The sequence below is a fragment of the Pholcus phalangioides genome, unplaced genomic scaffold (genome assembly GCF_987345545.1).
Source record: "Pholcus phalangioides strain wild (caught in Gottingen) unplaced genomic scaffold, Ppha-v1.0 ptg000037l_1, whole genome shotgun sequence".
Classification (NCBI taxonomy): Eukaryota; Metazoa; Arthropoda; class Arachnida; order Araneae; family Pholcidae; genus Pholcus; species Pholcus phalangioides.
The window spans coordinates 3618823-3642091 of NW_028301624.1; the positions used below are offsets into that span (position 1 = coordinate 3618823).

Below are 23269 nucleotides of genomic sequence, written 5' to 3' on the forward strand. Positions count from 1 at the left end.
GTCAGTTTATAAGCTTTGTTCATAAGGAGCAAAGCTGAATGAAGAATTTAGTTTTTTATACCTGAGCATCGTCATCACCACACAAGGCACTTCTAAATCTGAAAGTAGATAGCAGCACCAACAATATTCTTAAAACTGAATGTCAAAGTATTCTAGAGTATTAAATTAATTGTAATTCCCTTAAAATTGTTTGTGCCATTGTGAATTCGCTGCAAATGCTACAAGTAAAAAAAACTGCTATTGGCGGACGGCGTAACGTTTCGATTCACCCGGTATATACGGGACGCATTACTTCCTAGATCACTGGCCTAGTCGGGAAGACTGGGTGCATTTATCGCACCCACGTCCTGCAGCAGGGGTTGCTAGGCTGGGATCTTTGTTGGGGGCCTTAGAGGCCCGATTTTTCACTGGTCCCCCGACAAAGAATTTATAGTATGCAAAAACAAAAATTATAACAAACAAAGCTGAAGCCTTTCAGCTTTCTTCTGGGTCCCTCCCCCGAAATGTGAGAAAATGACCGAAAAAGGGGAAAAGATGGCCAAATCTATTGTTCTATCACTTTGGTTCCCCCGAAATGAAAGTGGTCCTCCTCCAAACAAAATTTCTGGCTACGGGCCTGCGCCCAGGAACGGTTCTGTTATCATATTTTTGTTTACCACCGTAAATTCACTTTAGAGGGGCCCGTCAAAGATCCCCGCCTAGGGTCCCTAGGGATCCTGCTGCAAGATGTTGGGATGGGGGCACCGATTTTTCCACCGGACAAGTGGGCTATTTCTAGGGGGGTCTCATAATTTTTCGGGCCTCCAAATTAAAACCAAAAATATTTTACCTCATTGGAAGCCAGTAATTTATTTTGGAAGGGGCAGTGCTGTGTTAACGCATGGATCCTCCATGGGCTGGGCCTCTCAAGTACAAAAGGAGCCTCGTGATAATGAGATCTGGTTACAATTTTCAGTAGTTTGAAGGCGGGTATTTCTAGCTTGGTGAGAGAGGGCGGCAAAAAAATCATTTTGCCAGTGCGGACCTATGGTGCACTTAAGACGGCCCTGCGGGAGGAAGGGGGAGGGAGGTGTAGCCAAAGGATAGAACAACAAACACTGGATCATGTAATCCCATCTCCACCGGCCATTTTCCTCGCATTTTGGGTAGGGGAAATACCCCGTCCTCACTGTGGTCTTATGGCCGTATTCACCAACACAGTTTAAACTACGTACAATCGCAGGTGAAAAGATTGAAGATCGAAACGGATTGGTTAAATTGAGGATTTTGACCAATCCGTATCGATCGCTGATCGTTTAACCTGCGATTCTACATAGTTTATAAAGTGTTAGTGAATACGGCCGCTAGTAGTTGACTTTAATTCTTGCTTTGGCTATCATTGGCAAGGGCGTAGCGAGGGGGGGGGAGGACTTGGGGGTCTGGTCCCTCCCCCCGAAATGTGAGAAAATGACCGAAAAAAGGGAAAAAGATGGCCAAATCCATTGTTCTGTCACTTTGGTCCCCCCACCCCCAAAATGAAAGTGGTCCCCCCCCCGAACGAAATTTCTGGCTACGCCCCTGATCATTGGCCTGTTTATATCAAAGTGGGGCTCTTAAAAACCACCACGTACTTTTGCAGAAAAACATGTCAACTAATACTTTCTAAAAATGACAACGTTATCATCAGGGCTATTGCCCGAAATGCCCGGGGAATGTAAAAATTTTGACGAGCCATGAATTGTTTTCACACAACCACATGACCTATATTCTTGCGTAAAAAGTATTTATTCGTGAATGTGAATTTTTGTGGATTTGTCCAGCCCTTTTTATTATTAATCCACATGCGAGGTATTCAGAAAAAAAAACAACATAATCGGTGCTTTTAACCAGGGACGGTTCTTTGGCCGTGCGACCTGCGCGGCTGCATGGGGCACCGCCAGGTACGGATCCACAGGTCGATGTATCGGGAGAAGAGAATTGTGTAAGTTCGTTGGATCGTCCCGTATTTTACGGGACAGGAAAATTTTTCAATATTATTCGGTTCTTACCTATCGCCCCCTCCCGGATCCGTTCCTGAGCAAAGGCAGACATCTTCAGCTGCTGCAGAAATATTCAGCTGGGAAAGAAACTGAGATAGACATCTTAAACTGCGAAATGAGTGGAGGCAGAAATATTCAGCTCCGAATGGAACAGAGGTACAAGCATCTTCAGTTGCGAATAAAGCCGAGGTAGAGATTTTCAGCTTCGAATAAAGCCAAGGCATAGATCTTCAGGTTAGAATGGAGTGAAGGCAGGTGGATCCAGGGCGACGTGTTGGAGAAGCGACTTCCTGTGTAGGTGCATTACATTAGTGGTTCTCAACCGGGGGCCCAGGATATTCCATGGAGGAAAATAACGCAAAAGGGAAGCTATGGCTGCTCATAAGGGGGCCATGAAGAAATTTATTAAAAGAGTGACCCCAAAAACATTTAATTTCAAACAAAATACACAGAATATTTTTTTTCGAAATTTTTCCCCTATTTAAGTAACATTAACATAAAGATTTGATTGATTTTTGATTGGTTGGTAGGATATTTTAATAAGGATCTGTGTTGTTGAAACTGGAAAAAAGTTCTTTAATTTGGCAGCGCTGGTTTGTATATGATTCTTAAGAAACTCTTAAAGTTAAAACTGTAACTTATTCCTAATGCAAAAGTAAAAATAAGTTTTGACAATGATATTATTCACGATCTTGTGGCGTGATTTTCAGGATGGGTCTCTGGTAACTAGCGTCGAATATTCCGCTGAACGAACCATCGATAATTAAGGACAATTCATGATGAAATTTAACTGAATTTATTGAAACATGAGAGGGAAAACGATACATGAGCCGCCTTGTTGTCGGTTTGATCCAGGGCCGTCTCTATTCTACAGAAAAGAAAAATTCGTTTTAATGAAACAGATAATTTCAGTTCCAAAATAAATGAAAGCGATAATTTCAGCATTAATAATGAAAGAAATAATTCCAGAATTAAGAAAAAGGGATAATTCCAAAATTAATGAAAGAAAAATTATAGGATTAATGGAAGAGATAATTCCAAAATTAAAGTAAAAGATAGTTCCAAAATTAATGAAAGAAAAATTCTAGAATTAATGAAAGAAATAATTCCAGCACTAATGAAAAAGTGATACTTCCAAAATTAATGAGATATAATTCCAAAATTAATGAGATATAATTCCAAAATTAATGAGATATAATTCCAAAATTAATGAGGGAAGATAATGCCAGAATTAATGAAAGAGATAATGCCAGAATTAATGAGATATAATTCCAGCATTAGTAAAAGAAATAATATCAGCGTTAATGAAATATAATTTCGGAAATAATGAAAGAAACAAATCCAGAATTGATTAAAGCAATTACACCAAAAGTAATGAAAGAAATGATAATTAATAAAGAAATAATTCCATAATTAATTTCAAATCATCCTAAACTATATGGATTGATGCAATTGGATAATATAAGACAATACGGAGATATAAATAAAAAGCTGAAATTAACGTTATTGCATGGATATCATCAACCTCAAAAGTGGGTCTGGATAATTGATTTATATTTAATTTTCTGGGCTTCGTATCTCTAAGCGAACTCAATATTTCGAAAATCGAGAATTCAATTCAATTTTTAAAATTATTGATGCGGCGGAAAACCTTACTAAATTTCCGCAATTCTATGTTAAAATCGGCAATTTTAACATTGATCTCTATGGGAGATCATGTTTGTTTTCACCGGATCACGTGGTATCCTTGCATTAGATGTAGACGACGTCGCGGCAGCTGGATGGCCCCCTCCAGTAATATAAGCTCGATGCCCATGGAGGAGAGAATAAGAAGAATAATAGGAGGAGAATTTTCTTTCCTCCATGATGAAAGCCACCATTACTCAACTCGAATTGTAAACAAACATATCTGACTACCTCAAAAGCCGCGGCGAGCATGCATTTTGGCGCCCCTATGTAATGTTGAACAAGGGGGGTTAAAGGATCAAATTTGCCAAAGTCGTGGCGGAATAAATTCAAATCAAAATACTTTAATTCTGTTTTGGATGGATTTCAAATGCTTTCTCTTCTTTCAGTACAGCTCAGTAAACCAAAAAGGTTATACACAACTGACATACGCTCAAACTACTCTTTTGATAAATTTTGATTTATTATATACAATCTAAAAAGAATGTGCTATGGGATCCAAAATGTAGTTTGTTATAGGCCAGATTCATAATAGCAGATTTATGTTTTATGAATCACAATTTTGTGCATGACAGATAGCAAACTAAATAAAGAAAAATATAATATAAAAAATATAAAGTGGTATTTCAATTTTTGAGCATAATTTTTTTTTGTAAGTAATAAACCGAAATACTCATGTATGAAGGTGAAGTTCTCCAAGTTCGCGTTCTTCTTCCAAGTTCTATAGTTCTCTGATTTTTTCCGACCCTGCTATTTTATTTATTTCGCTGTTTGGAATGAACTGCACCTTGAAAAAATCCTTTCAACACAGGCATAAATGATTTGGATGTAGTTAGCATGTTTACAAATCACATATCACTCTCTGTAATTGTATCTACCCAAAACATTATAAAAACTATTCCACCACTCAAAATCAGACATTGTATCAACAACCTTGGGGGGAATTTATTTTTTTAGCATTGAAATGGTTCCAACTCTTCATGGGCAGAGATAAGGGGGGCATGGGAGAGCAATGCCCCCCCCCCCCCACCATAACCCAGCAATAATGACTGTGTCCCCGGGACACAGTCTATCTCTGTCTTTATCATCACCTGCTGGGATGATAAAGTCACTGCTGCTGCTTCATTGTGAAAACTAAAACAAAAGTGTTCGAACTAAACTGCCCCCCCCCCCCCCCTATCCAATGATGCAAGTCTCAATTATGATCTTGCTGAAGACAGAGAATGTGCTCTATAAAGTAGCCTACTCCAGGGTTAGCGAATTTTTCTTATAACACAATTTCCATTTGAGCTGAATATTTTATATCATTATTTTGGAAATAAAGGAAAATGTCAGAAAAGACACTTGAAATTTATAGTGTTGGAAAAAAAACTCGATCTGACTGTCATAAAAAGTGTTATGCAAAAGTGTAAAATCTGTTACCCATTACATCATTGGACCCATCGGACATCAATATTGAGGAGTGGAGCAAGTTCTGAACATTTATCTACTGTGTGTTTAAGCATCATAGAGCTTTTTTCTCAAAGTATGAAATATATCCCGAAGCATGCTTTAATCCTTTAAAATGTCATAAGAAAAAAATAAAATGTTTAAGGATAGTAAACTTGTATTTTTCATGTATAAATGAAATAAATGGTTGTACAAAATCAATTCCAGGGCAAAAAATATGCCATGTCTGTAGGGACAGTGAATATAAACAATAAATTAGGTGAAGAAACTGAATACTGTGAAGAGATGAACAGTGATAGTAATGTAGAGAAGTAACTTGGAAAAATGTCAATTATTAAACAAGAAGCACTTGAAGAAATAAATTCATCTCTACAGAACATAGAAGAGTCACCAATTAAACTTCATAGGGTAGCTCCACAGTGCAAGTCAAACAATGCCAAAAGAAAAGTTGAATCTGCTTACAACACTTTAAAATCAAATGTTTGTAAAATTTTTGAAGAATTACCAGAAAATGAATCTCAAAGCACACTTAATGAAGATATTAAACAGAAAGCAAATATGAATATTTTGATAAAGTTAATTAGAAACAAGACTCAATTTACCCATCACAAGGGGAAAACTGCAAATTTTAACTTTGGCCGCTGCTTTAAGAAAAGCAAGGAGAGCTTTTGTAAATGGCTTTTGTTAAAAAATTAAATTTCAACGATTCTTTTGCAATCTAATTTTTTAATGCAAAGGTTTAAATTTTCTTTCCCAGTCATAATCTACATTTTTTTGTGAGCATTTTAGTGGAAATTTCATTTGAATATATTGAAAATCTGCAAAGTTATATATTTTCACAAGTAATATGTAAGTAATTTTACAAGTAATAAGTAATGGATAAGACGCTGGACTCAAGAGAATGTATTCGGAGGCAGATAATGATATTTTAAATATTGTTGCGCCGAACATATCACGTGGTATATCTATTGTGTGGTAGAAAGTATTGTTGCGAAGCTATACCTTACCTGGGGAACCCCTCGCGGGGGCGCCGCGGGCGGGAAAATAAGGGGGTTTTATTTGAATTTTCATTCCGATTCCACGCGAGCATGGGTTCGAATCCCACCCAAGACAGTTTCTTCTTTTTTTGCCGCTGTGGTGGTCGAGTGGTTATAGTGACGGACTCGCGATGCGAGGATCTGGGTTCGAACCCCACAGTGGTGGTCGGCTGAAGTTGGTTTTCTGTGGTTCCCAACTTCAAGGCGCAAATGCGAGCCGATCTCCCCATTAAAAAGTCTCGCCACAGAGAGCAACAGTCTTACAACCATAAATCATTCAATCATAACACTTCACTCATAGTTAGAAAAACTAGTGGCAGATGGCAGCACTACACATAACAAGCATTACAGAGAAACAACAAAACTTCACGTCAGGTTTCACTACACGCACACGCACATTCCCGCATGTACCGATTCGTTGGGGGGTTCCGGGGGGGGGGGTGGTGTAGTAGTAAAAGGTAGGGCCTCCAAAAAATGGCTCGGGGATCCATGATGTTCTTAAGTCAGCCACCTCGTTGGGCAATTTGCCTGTTGTGGCGTTGTATTTGTATTTGTATATATTGCTTGAATGGGGTTAGCCTAAGAGACGTCATTCGTGAGGTTAGAAAACATTTTTTCTTCTCAAAAAGTTTTTGAGATATGTACATGAAACTTTGCATGGTCAACGAGCATGGTAGAAGCAATTAATAAAAAATAATAATTGGAATCTGGGATGATGGGTTGCATTTCAGTATCTAGTTGAATGATTTGAAATCGGAACGATCCAGTCTTATTTCGATGAATTTTGTGTTGCGAGCCAGAATAAACACATTAACGGTCAAAAAACCATTATTCTTTTTCTCCAGTAATTTAATTCATATATTTAGGAGAAATTTAAAATAAAAGTTGTTTTGGTAACTGCCGTGCCTCTGGTCTAAAAATACGTTTGAAAAATTGTATTTTTTCTAACGAAAAATTCCAGAAAAACAAAGTTTACATAATTTTTTTGCATGTAAATTTCAAATGCAAATGCATGAATTATTTTTATTCATATTTTGTATGTTTTTGTGAACACTTCAGTGAAAATTTCACTCGAATATATTGAAAATTGAGAAAGTTATGATTTATTTTCTCAAACAATGCCGCTTAAAAATTGAGTCTCGGAAAAGTCACCTGCATCAGTTTTTGATAAATTTCAACATTTTTTTTCTCAAAAAGTTTTAGAGATACGCAAATAATATTTCACACAGTTAATAAGGATGGTGAATGCAACAAATAAGAAAAAAGTCATTGAAATCTGAGACTATGGGTGTCATTTTGCCGGGTGATTTGAAATGGAATGACGCCGACAAACCAGACACAACCCAGGCTCTGTCCCTCTCGGGATATAAGCCTTTTACCCAATCAGGTTGGGTCGCGCTGGGTGAGAATCAGGGGCGCCGGGCCAGGGCGCCACCCGGAGAATATCCGGAAGGTGCCCCCAACCCTCTATCCAAGACTACAGTCGCCAACAAGCTCCATGCACGGCCCTCAGGGCATCTCAATAAGCAGCCCCCCTCCGGGCAGCCACCCAGCCACCAGGAGGAGCCCACAAGCCCGAGCAACAGCCCGGAGCACCCCCATCCAAACCCCCGGGACCCAACCGCAAAAACCCCTGGATTTTAATGACAGAAAAAAATATACAATATATACATATACACAATATGCATCACACAGTCATCTATTTACACGTGACAGATCCGCCCAAGCGACAGCTGCCCCTGTAAGGCGCGGAGTCTTTATGTGTTCTGTTCGTTTTCAAAGTTCGAAGACTCCTCCTCTGTGGAAAGTGCCCTGCAGTTTCTTGCTCTTTGCGATCGAGGCGGCTTTCCGTCGGGGATGAATGTTCTCTCGTCTGTTGTTATCCTCACCATCAATCTTCCAATTTTTTCCTTTCGGTCAGTTCTTTTTAACAACTCGGCTCTCCAAAGGGCCAAGTTTTCTTGTGTAGGCTTCCCGAAGTGAAATTTCTTGGTCAGTGGGCATTCAGTGGCATAGTGCAGTGGTGTTCCCACCATTCCACATCTGCAGGCGTCTGTACCCCGAAGGTGGAATCGCTTGAGGTATGCAGGGAATGGCCCATGTTCTGTGAAGAACAAGATCATTGCTCTTGACCACCCCTGATCCTGGAGCCTCACTCTCGGAAGTACCTGGTGGATCTTTCTCCCTGTTTTATCGTTGCTGTCCCACTGCACCTGCCACTGCCTTAGAAGATGTTGTTTTATCTTTGCCTTCGCCCAAGACCTTGGAAATGGAATATTTCGATTGACTTCTGGTCTTTCTGTTGTTGCTTTCGCAAGAGCATCAGCATTACCCCAGTTCCCCTCGTGGGCTTTAACCCAGGAGAGGGCGATACCGGGGTTATTAATGAGAATCTTCCTGACTGCTCTTAAAGCGTACGTTTTGGACAACGGATTTGTGACTGCATGCAGCGAAGAAAGCGAGTCCGTGTATATTTTGACTGGAGGGTTTAATTCCTCTGCCTTCCTCGTTGCCTCTAGAAGAGCCAGCATATCTGCCTGGAACACGGAAGCCTCTGCGTTAAGCTTATGTGCCCACTTGCTGATTATTTTGTTGCCTTCCGTAACGGCGTAGGCTGCTGCAGTTCCGTCTTTAGTCTTTGAGCCGTCCGTGTAAATTACTGTCGGCGTTAGCTGTTTGTCATGGTGTAAGCTGATCTGTCCGTCTTTTACCTCTACTGCTGGGTGTGAGGACCATCCGATCTCTCTCTGTTCAATTTGCGAATGCTCTATGCGCTCGTTGTTGACTGTGATAGGCCGATTGAGTCTCGTCAGCAGTGCCATTTTTGCTTCAGACTCTATCCAATGCCCGAGGAGGGCCAGTCCTGTTATCACCTGTAGAGCGTTTGTTGGTGCCGTGCAGTATGCCTTGGTGATATAGAGGAGAAAGCCCCTCTGAACCGAGTCTAGTTTTTTCTTTACTGCCTTGGTGAGCTTGGAACCCCAGACTGGGGCACCATTAGGCCAGCATCCTCTGTATGCTAGTGCCGTGCGACGCATGGCACTGGTTATGCCCCATCTTGAGCCTGCACAGCTTAACAACTGTGGGAGAATTTTATTAACTTTATCAGCTTGTAGCCTCACGTGTTCCCGGAATTTGAGTTTCGAATCTATGTAAACTCCTAAGTATTTGAGAAGGTCCGTACGTTCGATAGGAGACCCATCAATCTGGAGCCCTGAGGAGGTCTTGGACGATATCCACAGATATTTTGACTTTTCTGATGCCACCTCAAGCCCGTGTTCCGTCATCCAGTTGTTGATCTGTTCGAGTACTTCTGACGCGAGCGTCTCCGTTCTACCTTCCGTGGGGCTGCTGACCAAGATGGCAATATCATCAGCGAACGCCTGGACTTTCACGATTTCATTTCCCCGGCCTGGCCATCTCATCTTCAGAAGGTGGTCAATTACAGCGTTCCAGAGCGTTGGACCAGAGCAAGATCCCTGTGGACATCCTTTAGATAGCTTATGTGTCGCTAGTCCCGCTGTAGTCTGAAGTGCCACTCTTCTTCCTTGAAGAGTGTGGCAAGTGACTATTTTGGCAAGCTGTTCTGGTATAGGCATATCTTCGAGTCTTTCTCTGATGATGTTATGTCTCAGTGCATCGAACGCTCCTTTAATATCCAAGGAAATGAGCGCGATATCCTGTTTTTTCGCCCTTTGTTTGACGATCACCTCCTTAATAGCCAGGAGGGCTTGTTCTGCAGAACGTCCCTGTCGAAATCCGAATTGGTTTTCATTCCACCATCGTTTTGCCTCTGTGTGATGAGTTATTCTCTGAGTTACAATTTTTTCCAAGACCTTTCCAATGGTAGGCAGAAGATGTATAGCTCTGTATAGCTCCTTGAAGTTGGGAACCACAGAAAACCAACTTCAGCCAACCACGACGTAAGCATTATCCAACCCCCCCCCCTGCCACCAAAAATCAGAAACCCTCTCTTCCCCATCGATGCTGATGTAATACTTGAATGGCCCCTAAAGTATTATGTGCTTGCTTCTGATTACAAGACATTTTTTTCCCTTCAAAATTTGCATGTGCATACTACTTAACCGTACATGCATCTCGTACACATTCCTCTAAGGAATTTCTAATAAACTGGTACATGCTGGAATGTGTACGTGTTGTGCACCTATTGTGAAATTTGTTTCTGTGTAATGCTTGTTATGTGTAGTGCTGCCATCTTTCTTTCAAACCGAACACGGCCCAGGCTCTATAGGTTTTAGCCAATTTTGGTCATTGCCCCTGTGAAGGGGCAGGACCATGTTGGAGAAAACTTTATTATACATTATCAAATGTACATAGATAGAATCTCATGCACATAGTAGTGCTGCCATCTGCCATCAATTTTTCTAACTATGTGTGAAATGTAATGATTGAATAATTGTATCAATGTATGCCTGCTGCTCTGTGGCAAGACTTTAACGAGATCTTCTCACATTTGCACCTCAAATTTGGAAAACACAGAAAACCAACTTCAACCCACCACTACGGTGGTGATGGTGGAGTTCGAACCGGGGTCCTCACGATGCGAGTTCGTCACTATGTCCACTCGATCAACACAGCGGTTGCATGTGCATACTTCAGGAAATTGTGGTGAATACAGGAGCATTTTTTTCCCCACTGATTTTACTTTATTATCGAAATTGTGATGTCCTCGTGCGTGGTGGAGTTTATTCTAAAAAAGAAAACTCTCACCAAGCAACAAAAGTATCAATTTCACTCTTCGCCAGTTGTTGACTAACGTTATACTCTTAAGATGGCTCTGTAAAAGTGACATTAAAAATGTCCACAGAGGCACCAGAAAGTACAAAACTAGTACAACCCCGGCATCTATGTGACCGGAGCATACTTTTTAATACACTCGCGGCTAAAGACACCACGTAGTAGGATTGTTAGCATGTGATGCCATTTCATCTTATCAATCATGACAAGGAGGATTTCTACTCAGACTATTTCACAAAAGAATAAACCAAAGCCTCTGCTATCGAATTTTCAATGGACAGTAGCACTTCATGTTCAGTCAGTACAAAGTCCGCGAAAGTCAAAAATGGGACCCGTGCCTAAGCTTTGCAACTCATCAGAAATAACAAATAGCACCGAAGCTTTACACGACCTCCCGATCCGAGTTTACACACATCGACATGATACTGACCTAAATATGTAACACTAACACTTCAGGGACCAGTTTGTAATACCAGACGACACCACACGTCATCACTCATCACAAAAGTTTAAACCATGATATCTTTGTTTTTATAGATTTGCCTGAATCAATCTGCAACAATGTGAATGAGATTATCATTTTCAAAGTAGACTGTTAAACGACCAAACACACTGTGGAGGCAACAATGAAATTGGTTGCATGATTGTTGAGAAATGTAATATTAAAACCTTCTTGTATGAGAACATAAGCTCATATTATTGAACTTTAAAACAATTCAACTTGTGTGTCTCGCAAGATTTATGGCACTGACCCTTCACCATGAGCAAAGAGAATGCTTCTATGAACACACTCACAGGCCCCAAAGCAGAATGTTTAGAATGTGCAGAATTCTGCGACGAGCCCTCCTGACTGGAAATGTTCTGCGGTAAAAATTCCCATGCATGTAATAGTGTTTTTTTGCACTTTTTCTTAAATTCTTCCAAATTCTTCTGCAGTAGCGCTAATTGTTCTGCGACGTACGACACAGATTTTGGCACATTCTGCTTTGGGGGGGGGGCACAGGTAATATTTATCTATATGTAAGACAAAGGCCAGAGACCCTCTACAGAATAATAAGCACATAATAATATAAAAACAAATGTTACAACAGCAAATTGTTAAAACAAGGCCAAAATAGGGTACTAGCAACAACAGATAATTCTTTTCTGTCTCTCCTCACAATATAATTTTTTTTGGAGTCTTTCAACTGTCTGCAACAATGCACAGAAAATTATGAAGACATGTAAGTTTTCCAAGAACGATGCTCTTTTGAGACCACTTTCAAAAGCACAGTACAAAATGTGTTCATTACAAGGTCTGATGTAAATAAGTCAAGGTGAATTCGGATGGTTTTACTGTGTTGTCCATCCTTTTCTTAAAGGGATTTGTTTATATCTTACTGTTCAATGGCAGTGCAATAGTTTTTGACAAATGAAGCACTTTTATTTCTAGCTTTTTGCTGAGCATAGCAAATATTGTTTATGCCTCTGCATACCCTAAAAATATAGAAGACAATTGAATGCTATTGGGTAGCGTCAATATCACCAAACCCAAAATGTATTCAACTGCGTTGTTATGCAAACTGTTGTTTCACCTATACACAAAATGTGTACTATAATTTTGATTAATGACGATTTTGCATAATGATACAAAATTATTTTTTTCCATATAGACCAAAGTTTTTTTAATACTCTACTTTTTGAACCCTCAAACTAAACCAAAAAAATTAATTAAATGCTATTGGGTAGCATCAGAATCACAAAACCTAGGAAAGGCCAATGTATCCAACTGCTTTGTAATGCAAACTGTTGTATGGCCAATACACAATATGTGAACTATGATTTTGAATGATGAATGTTAGTTACTGTACAAGACCATGAAGTAGTAATTAGAATTTTTTTTTCCCATCCAGACAAAAGATCTTAAAGACTACTTCACTTGTTGAACCCTCAAACTAAGCAAAAAAAATTAATAAATCTAATGGTCTACATACAACCCCCGAATAACCTAAAAAATTATATGTTTTCTGCCTTGGCAGAATCAGTACTTGCAATCTACTACATTTATATTATATTTGGCGATATATCTATGATTCCCATCCTCAATTAAAATCAATCACGCAAATTTGTTGATAGGATTTGATAAAAAAAAAAGACAAGAACTAGAAAGTAAGACATTTTACTGAAAAGTAGGACAAGTGGGAGCCCCTCTATCATTTTATCATTTTGTCGCACCACAGTCATTTTCTGTGCAAGAGGGCTAATTAGACCATGACCTACAATTTATCGGCGGTTCCGAACGGCAGGATTGTTTTTATACTCATCGAGAGGATTTGCATTTGCATCTTTTGGCCTTCTTTTAACATTAATGCATATAAATGCATAAAATCAAAATAATTTTCAGTATAAGAGCATATTTTTGAAGTTTAAAGTTTTTAAAACGTTACAAATAAAATATTGTTCATAATATCGTCATAACATTGGTTTTTTTTCCGCAGGTGAAATTTAGTGAATTAATATTGTACATATTCATAAAGTATTTTACGAATATTAACTGTTTTATTATGAGGCTATTTCTAGAGATATGTCAAAGTGTTACATTTTTTTTTAGAAATAGTATTGAAATTCCTTTGTTACTTGTGTTTTCGTTATTGAGCAGCTACAACAAGCTGTACATATTTCAGAATTTTTGACATTTTCAATATTTCTAGTGCATATTCTGGGGTGTTTAATGAATATTTTTGGATTTCAAATATGAATTTTGGCATTTTAAGTGCATATTTTTAGAGCATGTTTTGCCACTTTTTTTAGTGCATATAATCTGGGCTCTACTCATAACAAATATGGATGTCATATACCCCAAAGCAGAATATGCCGAAATGTGCGACGTACATCGCAGAACAACCAGTGCTGTTGCATAACAATCTAGTAGAATTTTAAGAAAAGCATAGAAAACGCTATTATGTATACGTTAATTTTTACCGCAGAACATTTTCAGTCAGCTGAGGGCTCGTTGCAGAACATCGCAAAACATTCTGCTTTGGGGGTCATATATTTCTAAAATACAGGAACCTAACTAAAAATGCAATTACAAGAACTATAAATAATATATATACAAAATAAAGTATTAGAAATGTAATCGCACTAGTATATGTTATATATACATGGCGCTGCATGTCCATCAACCAGTTGTTTCTAGTTATCTGCGTAGGTGTGTATGTGCTTGTATATTGTGTCCTCTCTTGTATAATAAACAGTCTTCTTCTCGACATTCTCTCTCTTTAACAGCAGAGCATGGTTTAGGTTTATGTTTTCGCGGTTTACGTTGGTTTCGTAAGCGATCGTCTCGCAGGTTTCATCATGGCGGAAGGGAAACTTCAATATGTAGTGGAGCCTTTCAACGGAGGGAATTATCCGTTGTGGAGTAGACGGGTCAAGGGCGTAGCCAGGGGGGGGGGGACTTGGGGGTCTGGTCCCCCCCCCCCGAAATGTGAGAAAATGACCGAAAAAAGGGAAAAAGATGGCCAAATCTATTGTTCTGTTACTTTGGTCCCCCCCCCGAAATGAAAGTGGTCCCCCCCCCCGAACGAAATTTCTGGCTACGCCCCTGAGACGGGTGGAGGCTCTTTTTGCAGCGAAAGAGCTTGATGCTTACTTACTACGTGAAGCGGATGAGGCGAAACCAAGGGAGGTCAAGGAAGCCAAGCAAGCATACGCATTGCTGATGACTCTTATCAACGACAAGGTGTTGATGTCCATGAGTGAACAAAGATCTGCCCTGCAGATATGGAACAAGCTGAAATTCACGTATACAAAGGATGGGACGGTGAGTCCGATTTTATGTCACAAAAGGCTCGCTACCATGAAAAAGAAACGTGAATGTTCAATGCGTCAACACATCGATGAACTTCTCGGTATCGTGAACGGGATGAAATTCACGGGGGCGAAAGTGGATGAAGCGGACGTTGTTGTTTATCTTCTCATGTCATTACCAGCGGAATATGATGTAATCAAGTCAGCGATAGAGAATCAGCCTAGTGACAATCTAAGTCTGGAATTTGTGATGAAAAGACTCGTTGATGCTGAAGCACTGATGCTGGAGAAAAGCACATCGAAAGGGCAATCGATCGAGAAAAATGCTACGTCGAATTGTGATGCTGCTTTTGGTGTTTCCAAGAAGAAAGGAAACTCATCGAAATTCCAGAAATATAAACCGAAGTGCTATGGGTGCGGTCATGTCGGCCACTTCAAGCGGGATTGTTTATTTCGGAAAGATTCTGTTGCGAAGCGGTTTGAATCGGCTGCTGTGACTTTCGCTGTCGGTGGTGTCAACAAGGGAATCTTCATCGTGGATTCCGGTGCTACGTCACACATGTGTAGCAAGCGGGAATGGTTTGAAACGATGGCATCATATAATGGAACTGTTGACTGTGCTTCAAAAACTGAACGGTTGAATATTCAGGGAATTGGAACCATCGTTGGTGAACTTGACAGGAGAAAGCTGACCCTGACCAACGTGCTGTATGTTCCGGAGCTCAACGGTGAGCTGATGTCTGTGAAACAAATTCAAGCAGCTGGATTTGTGGTTATCTTCTCAGAAAGCGGTGTTCGTGTCCGGAAGGGAAATCAAAATTTCATCATAGCTCAACCTAACAGCAAAGGACAGTATGTAAGTGGTTTCGCTCCTCGCATAGCTTCATCGTATGTTACTGAATGTAATGCGAAACTGTGGCATCGAAGGTTGGGTCATCCATCGAACTCAGCTGTAAAGGAACTTGGATTTCCAGTTAAAGATTCATTTTGCGAAGTCTGTAAATTTTCCAAACATAGCGCTGAACCGATTGGGAAAGGACCAAGGAAAAGAGAAACCGAGCCTATGGTGATGGTGCACACTGATGTTTGTGGCCCGATCACTCCAGCGACCCACGCGGGGGAGAAGTATTTCATCACTTTTATTGATGATCACTCACGATTCATGGAGGTTCGATTGCTGAAAAAGAAAAGTGAGGTTCCTACAGAACCGATAAAATTTCTGAAGCTGAATACTTCTGTGAAGAAAATAAGATGTGATAACGCTAGCGAATATGTGAAAGGCGAACTTGTTCATTACGCAACAGAAAATGGTATCATGATTGATCCTGCTCCTCCTTATACTCCAATGTTGAACAGAGTTGCTGAACGAGCGAATCGAACTTTGTTGGACAAAGGGCGGGCCCTCATATTTGAAGCCAACTTGCCAAAACAAATGTGGGGCGAAGCAATTCGAGCTGCTGCGTACTTGAATAATCGAATTCCAAGCAATACCGTAAAGAACTGTACACGGTACGAACTGAAGTTTGGATCTGATCCTGATCTAAGCAATATTCGAGTTTTTGGATGCAGTGCGTAACTCCTGCAGCTCTGAGAAAGAAACCGGATAAGAGATCGAAGAAAATTATCTTCGTCGGATACTCTTCAATGGGATACAGACTCATGGATCCAGGGACGAAACGTATCATAGTCTCAAGAAATGTAAAATTCAATGAAGAAAAGAAGGCCGTCATCAATGACAACATAGACGACCCGATCGATGATGCAACCATGGAAGATAATTTCTCTTCTCAGGACAGTGATGGTTATCCAACAAAGAAGGAAAGTGACGAAAACGGCCATGTCCTCGACCACGTCTATGTCCCTCTATAGGTATGGTCTCCAAAACCTGACGGGATAATCTAATCCAGGACGAGCTAATCCTTAGAAAAGTGGATCACTTTGGGAGAATGCGAAGAGACCTTTTTGACAATGAAACCGAGCATTAAATTTGATTTTTTGACCATCGATGAATAATGATCAGAAAACCTAAGCCGCTCGTCAATAAGAATACCCTAATCGCTGATCCTAGTTGCATCCAGAGTATAATAAGATCATTCAACTCGTAAGTGAAACATGTGTTGCTCGAACCAAAATGATCGACCATGTACTTGTCAATGCTAAAAGACATACTCCATTCATTTTCCGAGGTTGCAATTTTGTTTAGGTTGGTCTCTGGAGCAACTTCCTATCGCTTTCATTCCCCCACTACTCCTATTAGCTTCACGTCATCTGCGAATTTGCTAACAATCCTATCCACACCATGAAGAAGTTTATCAAAAAAAAAGTATAGGGCCAAAGACGCTTGAGCAACTCCACTTGTGTACCTTTCCAATCAGAAAATTCCCCGTTCACCATAACCCATTGTGACCTATCACTTAACCATGATTCTATCCAATTCAGCTAAGTTGTTCCCAATCCCAATCTCGTGTAAACACTTCAAGAGTTCACCTTGTTGGACCCGATCGTATGCCTTCTGGAAATCAAGGTAAACAACATAGGCATTTTCACCCTTATTCAAAGCCTTAGTCAAGTGATCATAGAAGCAAAGGCCCTAAAATGGAATTTTTTTCTGAAAAATTGTGGAGCATTGCACGCTCTTTTTCATAGGGCATGTAAGACTTGATATATAACCTTAAACCAACATAAAATAATTCACGAACACTACTGAAGGTCACTTTTCACGGGAAAACGCTGGCCCTGCAGCCTCTGATGTATTAGGCGGGGGTAGCTTCATGATGATGAATATCTACCGTTTCGATTATTTTAAAATATGCACATTTTTAGGCTCCTACTCAAGCACGGTAATACAGCAGAGGATCCAGAATACCAGATGGCCACAATGCTTTCAAGATAGTCCTGAGTCTTCCACATTTTTTTACATTTCATGAAGGTGCGAGAGGAGCACAGTCAGCTGTTGCAGGACCGTCCGGTGATCAGGTGGGTCTAGTGTCACTGGACTTGAACCACTGGTTCTTTGCGAGGTTTCAGAGAAGGGGAGGGGGTCAGTGAATTTGGATGAGTAAACATATAACATATTGTTTTTATATTGTTATAAGCTGAATATCAGTCTGTGGAAAGGTCTGCAGGTTTTATCTTATTGGAAAGGGGAATCTGTACAATTTGTCTATTTGTCACTAAGATTCCACGAAACATAAAAATTTCTGATTGGAAATAGAAATAAAGTGAACTTTTTTCTCTTACGTAAGATTTCATGTTATTCTCAAAAGTCCATTGTGATGTCCTCGTTCGTGGCGGAGTTCATTCTGAAAACAAAAACTCGCACCGAACAACAAAAAGTATCAATTCGACTACAAACAAACACCGGTTGACAATAACTAACGTTATACTCCGTGTCACACTCTGCAAAGTGACGTCTACGGAAGTACAAAATCAGTTCAATTCCGGCATTTATGTGACAAGAGCATATTTTTCAAATGCCTGCACTGAAATAACAAAAGGTATCGATTCGACTCTTCGCCGGTTGATGACTAACGTTATACTCTTAAGATGGTTCTGTAAAAGTGACATTAAAAATGTCCACAGAGGCACCAGAAAGTATAAAACTAGTACAACCCCGGCATTTAGGTGACCGGAGAATACTTTTTAATACACTCACGGCCAAGGACGCCACGTAGTAGGATTGTGAGCATGTGATGCCATTTCATCTTCCCAATCGTGACAAGGAGGATTTCTACTCGAACTAATTCACAAAAGAGTAAACCAAAGCCTCTGCTATCGAATTTTCGATAGGCAGTAGCACTTCACGTTTAGTCTGTAAGAAGTCCGCGAAGTCGAAAGGAGACCCGAGCCTCCACTTTGCTACTCATCAGAAATAACAAATCGCACCAAAGCTTTGCACGACGTCCCCGTTCGAGTTTCACACATCGACTTATGATACTGACTTAAATATGTATCGCTAACGCTTCAGGGACCAGTTTGTAATACCAGCCAGCACCACACATCATCACTCATCACAAAGGTGTACAGCATGGCACTTCTATATTTATAGATTTGATGGAACCAATCTGCAACAATGTGAATGATTATTATTTTCCTACTACATTGTTAGATGATCAAACGCACTGTGAAAGCAACAGTGAAATCAAATGCGCCATTGTTGTGAAATTTAATATTGAAGCATTCTTGTATGAGATATAAGTTTGTAACAGCGTTAAATAGTTTTTGCCATAGGTGGTAAAAACCGTTCCGGTAAAACTAGGTTTTTGCCAATTTATGCATGAAAAGGCATTATCTCGGGCATTTGATTATTCTTTTAAATGCAAATAAGGTAGTTTTCAACATAAAGTTTAGTATAAGAATTAATGAATTGTTGAGTTGGTGAGTTTTTGCCATTGCTGGAAAAAACTTTCAAACCGAGTACAACTCAGGTTTATCACCATCTATGGGCGATTTACTACCTAGTGAATTGTGGAAACTTTGCAAGAAGTCTTCTTTTGGGATGGAGTTCAAAAGCCTCGTCACGTTTTGTTGGATGTCAGGAATATCGTCAAATCTCTTTCCTTTCAAAGAAAGTTTGAGTCGTGGGAATAGGAAGAAGTCTGGAGGATTGAGATCTGGCGAGTGTGGTGGATGTTCAATTTGCACCACCCCCTTTTTTGACAGTAACTGTTTGACTATATTGGCTGTGTGAGGGCGAGTATTGTCGTGAACAAGAAACCATGAACCTTGTTGTGCGTACTGAGGTCGTAGGTAGAAATTCCTTGTGGATTTTCCTGTTCTCAGTTAAGAGCCAATGCACTAAACAAGCACTTTGTAAAACAAGTCTTTCACGAAACACAAACGACGCTCAACTGAACAACGGTGGCGGCAGATGGTCAACCCTGCCGCTACGCATGTGCAGCGTTTTGCTTCGCCAGTGTTGCCAGATCGGCCATTCTGACTTCATTCACCGAACTTTATTGTCAGAGGTTGTACATATATATGTAAATCATTTTACGAAACAAAAGAACGAGCATAAATTGTTTTGCAAAAGCTTTAAAACATCCAATACCCCCATACCGTCCACGCAATTGCGTTTGCAATGAAAATAGAAAATTTTGTCTTAATTAAACTACAGTGTATCCCCTGGAAATAGGAACCTACCCAAAATTGCTAATCAAACGTATTTTGTGTGTCGTTGCAACACATTACGGATGTATTGAACTACATAAAATGGTAATGGGGTTTTATTATTATTATTTATTATCAAATGAAAATATGTAAATAAATATTTATATTTCTTTACATTGCTGCCATCTATATTTCAGAAGTGAATTGATTGGATATTTGTACCGTTTGTAGGCCTGTTGCTCTCAGTGACACTTTTTAACGGAGAGATCGGATCGCATTCATGCCTCGAAGTCGGAAATATACTGAAAAATATTGATTGATCGAGAGAATCTCACATTAAAATACAAATACCGCAACAGACGAAATGGCTAACGAGATGGCTGAAAGAAGTAGCCTATAAAAAATATGGATGTCGAATATATATCAAAACCATGTGAAAAATACAACAACCCGATAAGAGCAGTAAAAAATCAATAATTATGATATTATATAATATGATAATCTTATATATAAATGTGAAAGTATGTATGTATGTATGTATGTATGTATGTATGTATGTATGCTCTTTATACAAATCAACAGTTTTAGACCGATCGTCGCCAGATTTTGCATATTTACCAAACAGGTCCGGGATTGAACCGTAGGCTACTTTAAAAGTTCGTCAGAGCTGGGCAAATGCCCGAAATGGGCAAAAAACTGTCGGGCAACAATGGTTTTGGGGCCTCAACAATCACTTTCGGAACGTTTACTTTGGTTACCGTGGTTTCCAACAATGCGTTTCAGACGTGAATATATGCCTTTACAATGGTTTGTCACACCTTTAATTCTGTTATTATAGCAGTTTACTCCTTTATAACGGTTTGTCACTTTTCCAATCCTCCCAGTAATTGAAGAAAACACGGGAAGAGCGCCGGGTATTTCTGCTAGCCTATATACAGGGTATCCTGTAAGTGCTAATGCGGCCTTTATCTCATCAACCACCCATCGTTGAGGTATAGTTTCAATTTAAAAAGTGCTTAAAAGGAGTTTGAATAATATTCGCTGCAGAAGCTGGACATATGACGTCACTGACAACAGAGAACAACAACTACGACGATAAAACAGGGAATAAAAATGTTCTACGCCAGCTGATGAACTCAATGCTTGCCTCAAATCATCAGCACTCTACTTCACCAAACACCAACTCTGGCCATATCGCTACATTGCAATTTACTGCCATTAGTCAGATGGGTTGGAAGTGAAGGTTCTGTCTATCGGTGGTCGCCTCGAGTTTGTTAAGACATCAACACTCTGGCACGAAGCTAAAAAATTATCATTATCCACCAACATGCGAGTTCAACTGCAAAATGACTCAGCACTGCTATCATTTTCACATCAGTTGATCAAACTTGGCAATGGAAGAATTCCCGTAGACCCAAGCACTGGACTGATAACGTTCCCAAATGGATTTTGCCAGTTATTATATATATAAACTCAGTTCAAGAACTTGCAGACAAAGTCTTCCCAAACATTCAACAAAATGACCAAAACCATGAGTGGCTTTCTGAGAGCGATTCTGGCACCGAAAAATGACAGTGTGAACAAGATCACAGACATTTAGTTCTATATCCTGCAGGATTTCTGAACTCCTTTGGATATTCCGGGTGTGCCACCACACAACTTGACCCTCAAAGCCGGAGCACCTATAATGAATTTGGAGATACCGATACAATGGCAACAGACTCTGCGTGAAGAAATTGCACACTTACATCATAGAAGCAACGATTCTAACTGGATGTGCTGGAGGAGAAGACGTCTTCATTCCACGTACCCCAATTATCACTGAAAAAATGCCATTCACTTTCAAGCAATTACAGTTCCCGATTCGTTTAGCTTTTGCCGTGACGATAAACAAAGCGCAAGGCCAGTTGTTAGTAGTGGCAGGTATCAACCTACTTGAGCCCTGTTTTTCACACGGACAGCTTTACGTCGCCTGTTCGCGTGTTGATAATCCTAAAAATTTGTACATCTACACACCAGATGGACAAACAAAAATATTGTGTATCCACAAGCGATTGCCTGAAGTTTTTAATTAAAATATTTGAAAATGAAAGTAATTTTCTTTTACTTAATGCAGAAATATTTTAATTAAGAAATAATTAATAAGCTACTTATACATATGTAAATTTTTTACAGGGCGGGCAACGTCGCCGGGTATCAGCTAGTAATATAATAAATATGATATATAGTCATTCAGACTACCCAGCAAGTTTGACACATTTTGAAACACAGCATCCTATTTTTTTTAGTTTCTTCTTATTTTGGCGTAGAATCTTCCTGATTGGTTCACAAATACCGCTTAGTGATTGGATGTGGGTAATAGAAATCGCCAATTCTGAGCCCGATCATTTCTTTTCCTCTCAACGATGATACAGGTAAGAGCAGGGAAGCGTACATCTCGTGGAGTGCGGTCGCATATTCTTTTGCTCCGCATTTTCCTATTATTTTATTTTCAGGTACACGGACCCGTACGTGCCAGGCAGCCTGTCCTAACCGGGATAATGAAGAGCGGCGTTCTTCAATGCTGCCTCTTACATGCTAGATTGGTCCCGGAGAAGGAGGCCCTCTGGAGACACCTTGGTGACATCTCCAGAAAATATGTCGAAGACAAAAAGCCAAACGAAAGAGTCACCGAACTAGTTGAGGCAATCGCTCAGCTCATGTTTGGGCTGAGTAGGGAACAGATAGAGGAAATTCTGGATACAACTACCACCAAACGCTCCTGCAAAACTTTCTCTCTTTTTAGGTCGACTTATGAACTATTCAAGAAGTCCAAAAAGCTGACATCTGAGGCAGAGAAAATCAACGCAAGAACGGAGCTGATAGACAACTTCTATCTCATGACTGTTATCGCGGACGCGACCCATTGCGAAGTCGTCAGGAAGCGAGTGAAATCAAACAAGAAAAAGGTCCCGGATAGTCCTCCAGAGGATACCGGTGCCCCGATCTTCTCTCCGGTCCCCTTCCCGCCTTCGGGAAATTCGACGCTGCTCGAGGAAAGCGCGGCACCATTAGATGAAACCCTGACTCCGCCCACCATTCCAGCACAGCCAATAGAGAAGCCGTCCACTGAGGGAGACGCAGAAGCCCCGCCTCCTGATCTGAGCGGGCCAACCACGACGAACCACGCGCGTAAAAGGCGCAAAATCCCTCCTGTCTACGTCTCGGCGAATTTGAAGTGGAGGATCCTGGCAGCAGAACTGGATCTTATCTGCAGTCATTCATTTGATGCCAAGATTCAGAACGGGAAGGTCCTGGTCTTCCCAACCACAGAAGATGACCATCGTACCGTCACTAGGTACCTCACGGAAAAGGGTGTCGAGTATCACTCGTTCACCCTAGAATCTGATACCCCTGACAGATATGTCATTAAGGGGCTAG

General features: G+C 40.3%; 1 protein-coding gene across 1 annotated transcript; it reads right to left on the bottom strand.

Moving 5' to 3' along the window:
• Positions 1–7947: 7947 nt before the first annotated feature.
• Positions 7948–9789, bottom strand: LOC149065935 (uncharacterized). Its single transcript, XM_089253325.1, has one exon. The coding sequence runs from the start codon at positions 9787–9789 to the stop codon at positions 7948–7950; it is 1842 nt and encodes a 613-aa protein (XP_089109451.1).
• Between the last annotated feature and the right edge of the window lie 13480 nt (positions 9790–23269).

Excerpts from the sequence above, each read along its gene's own strand:
- LOC149065935 (XM_089253325.1), bottom strand. The coding sequence starts at position 9,789 with ATGCCTATACCAGAACAGCTTGCCAAAATAGTCACTTGCCACACTCTT.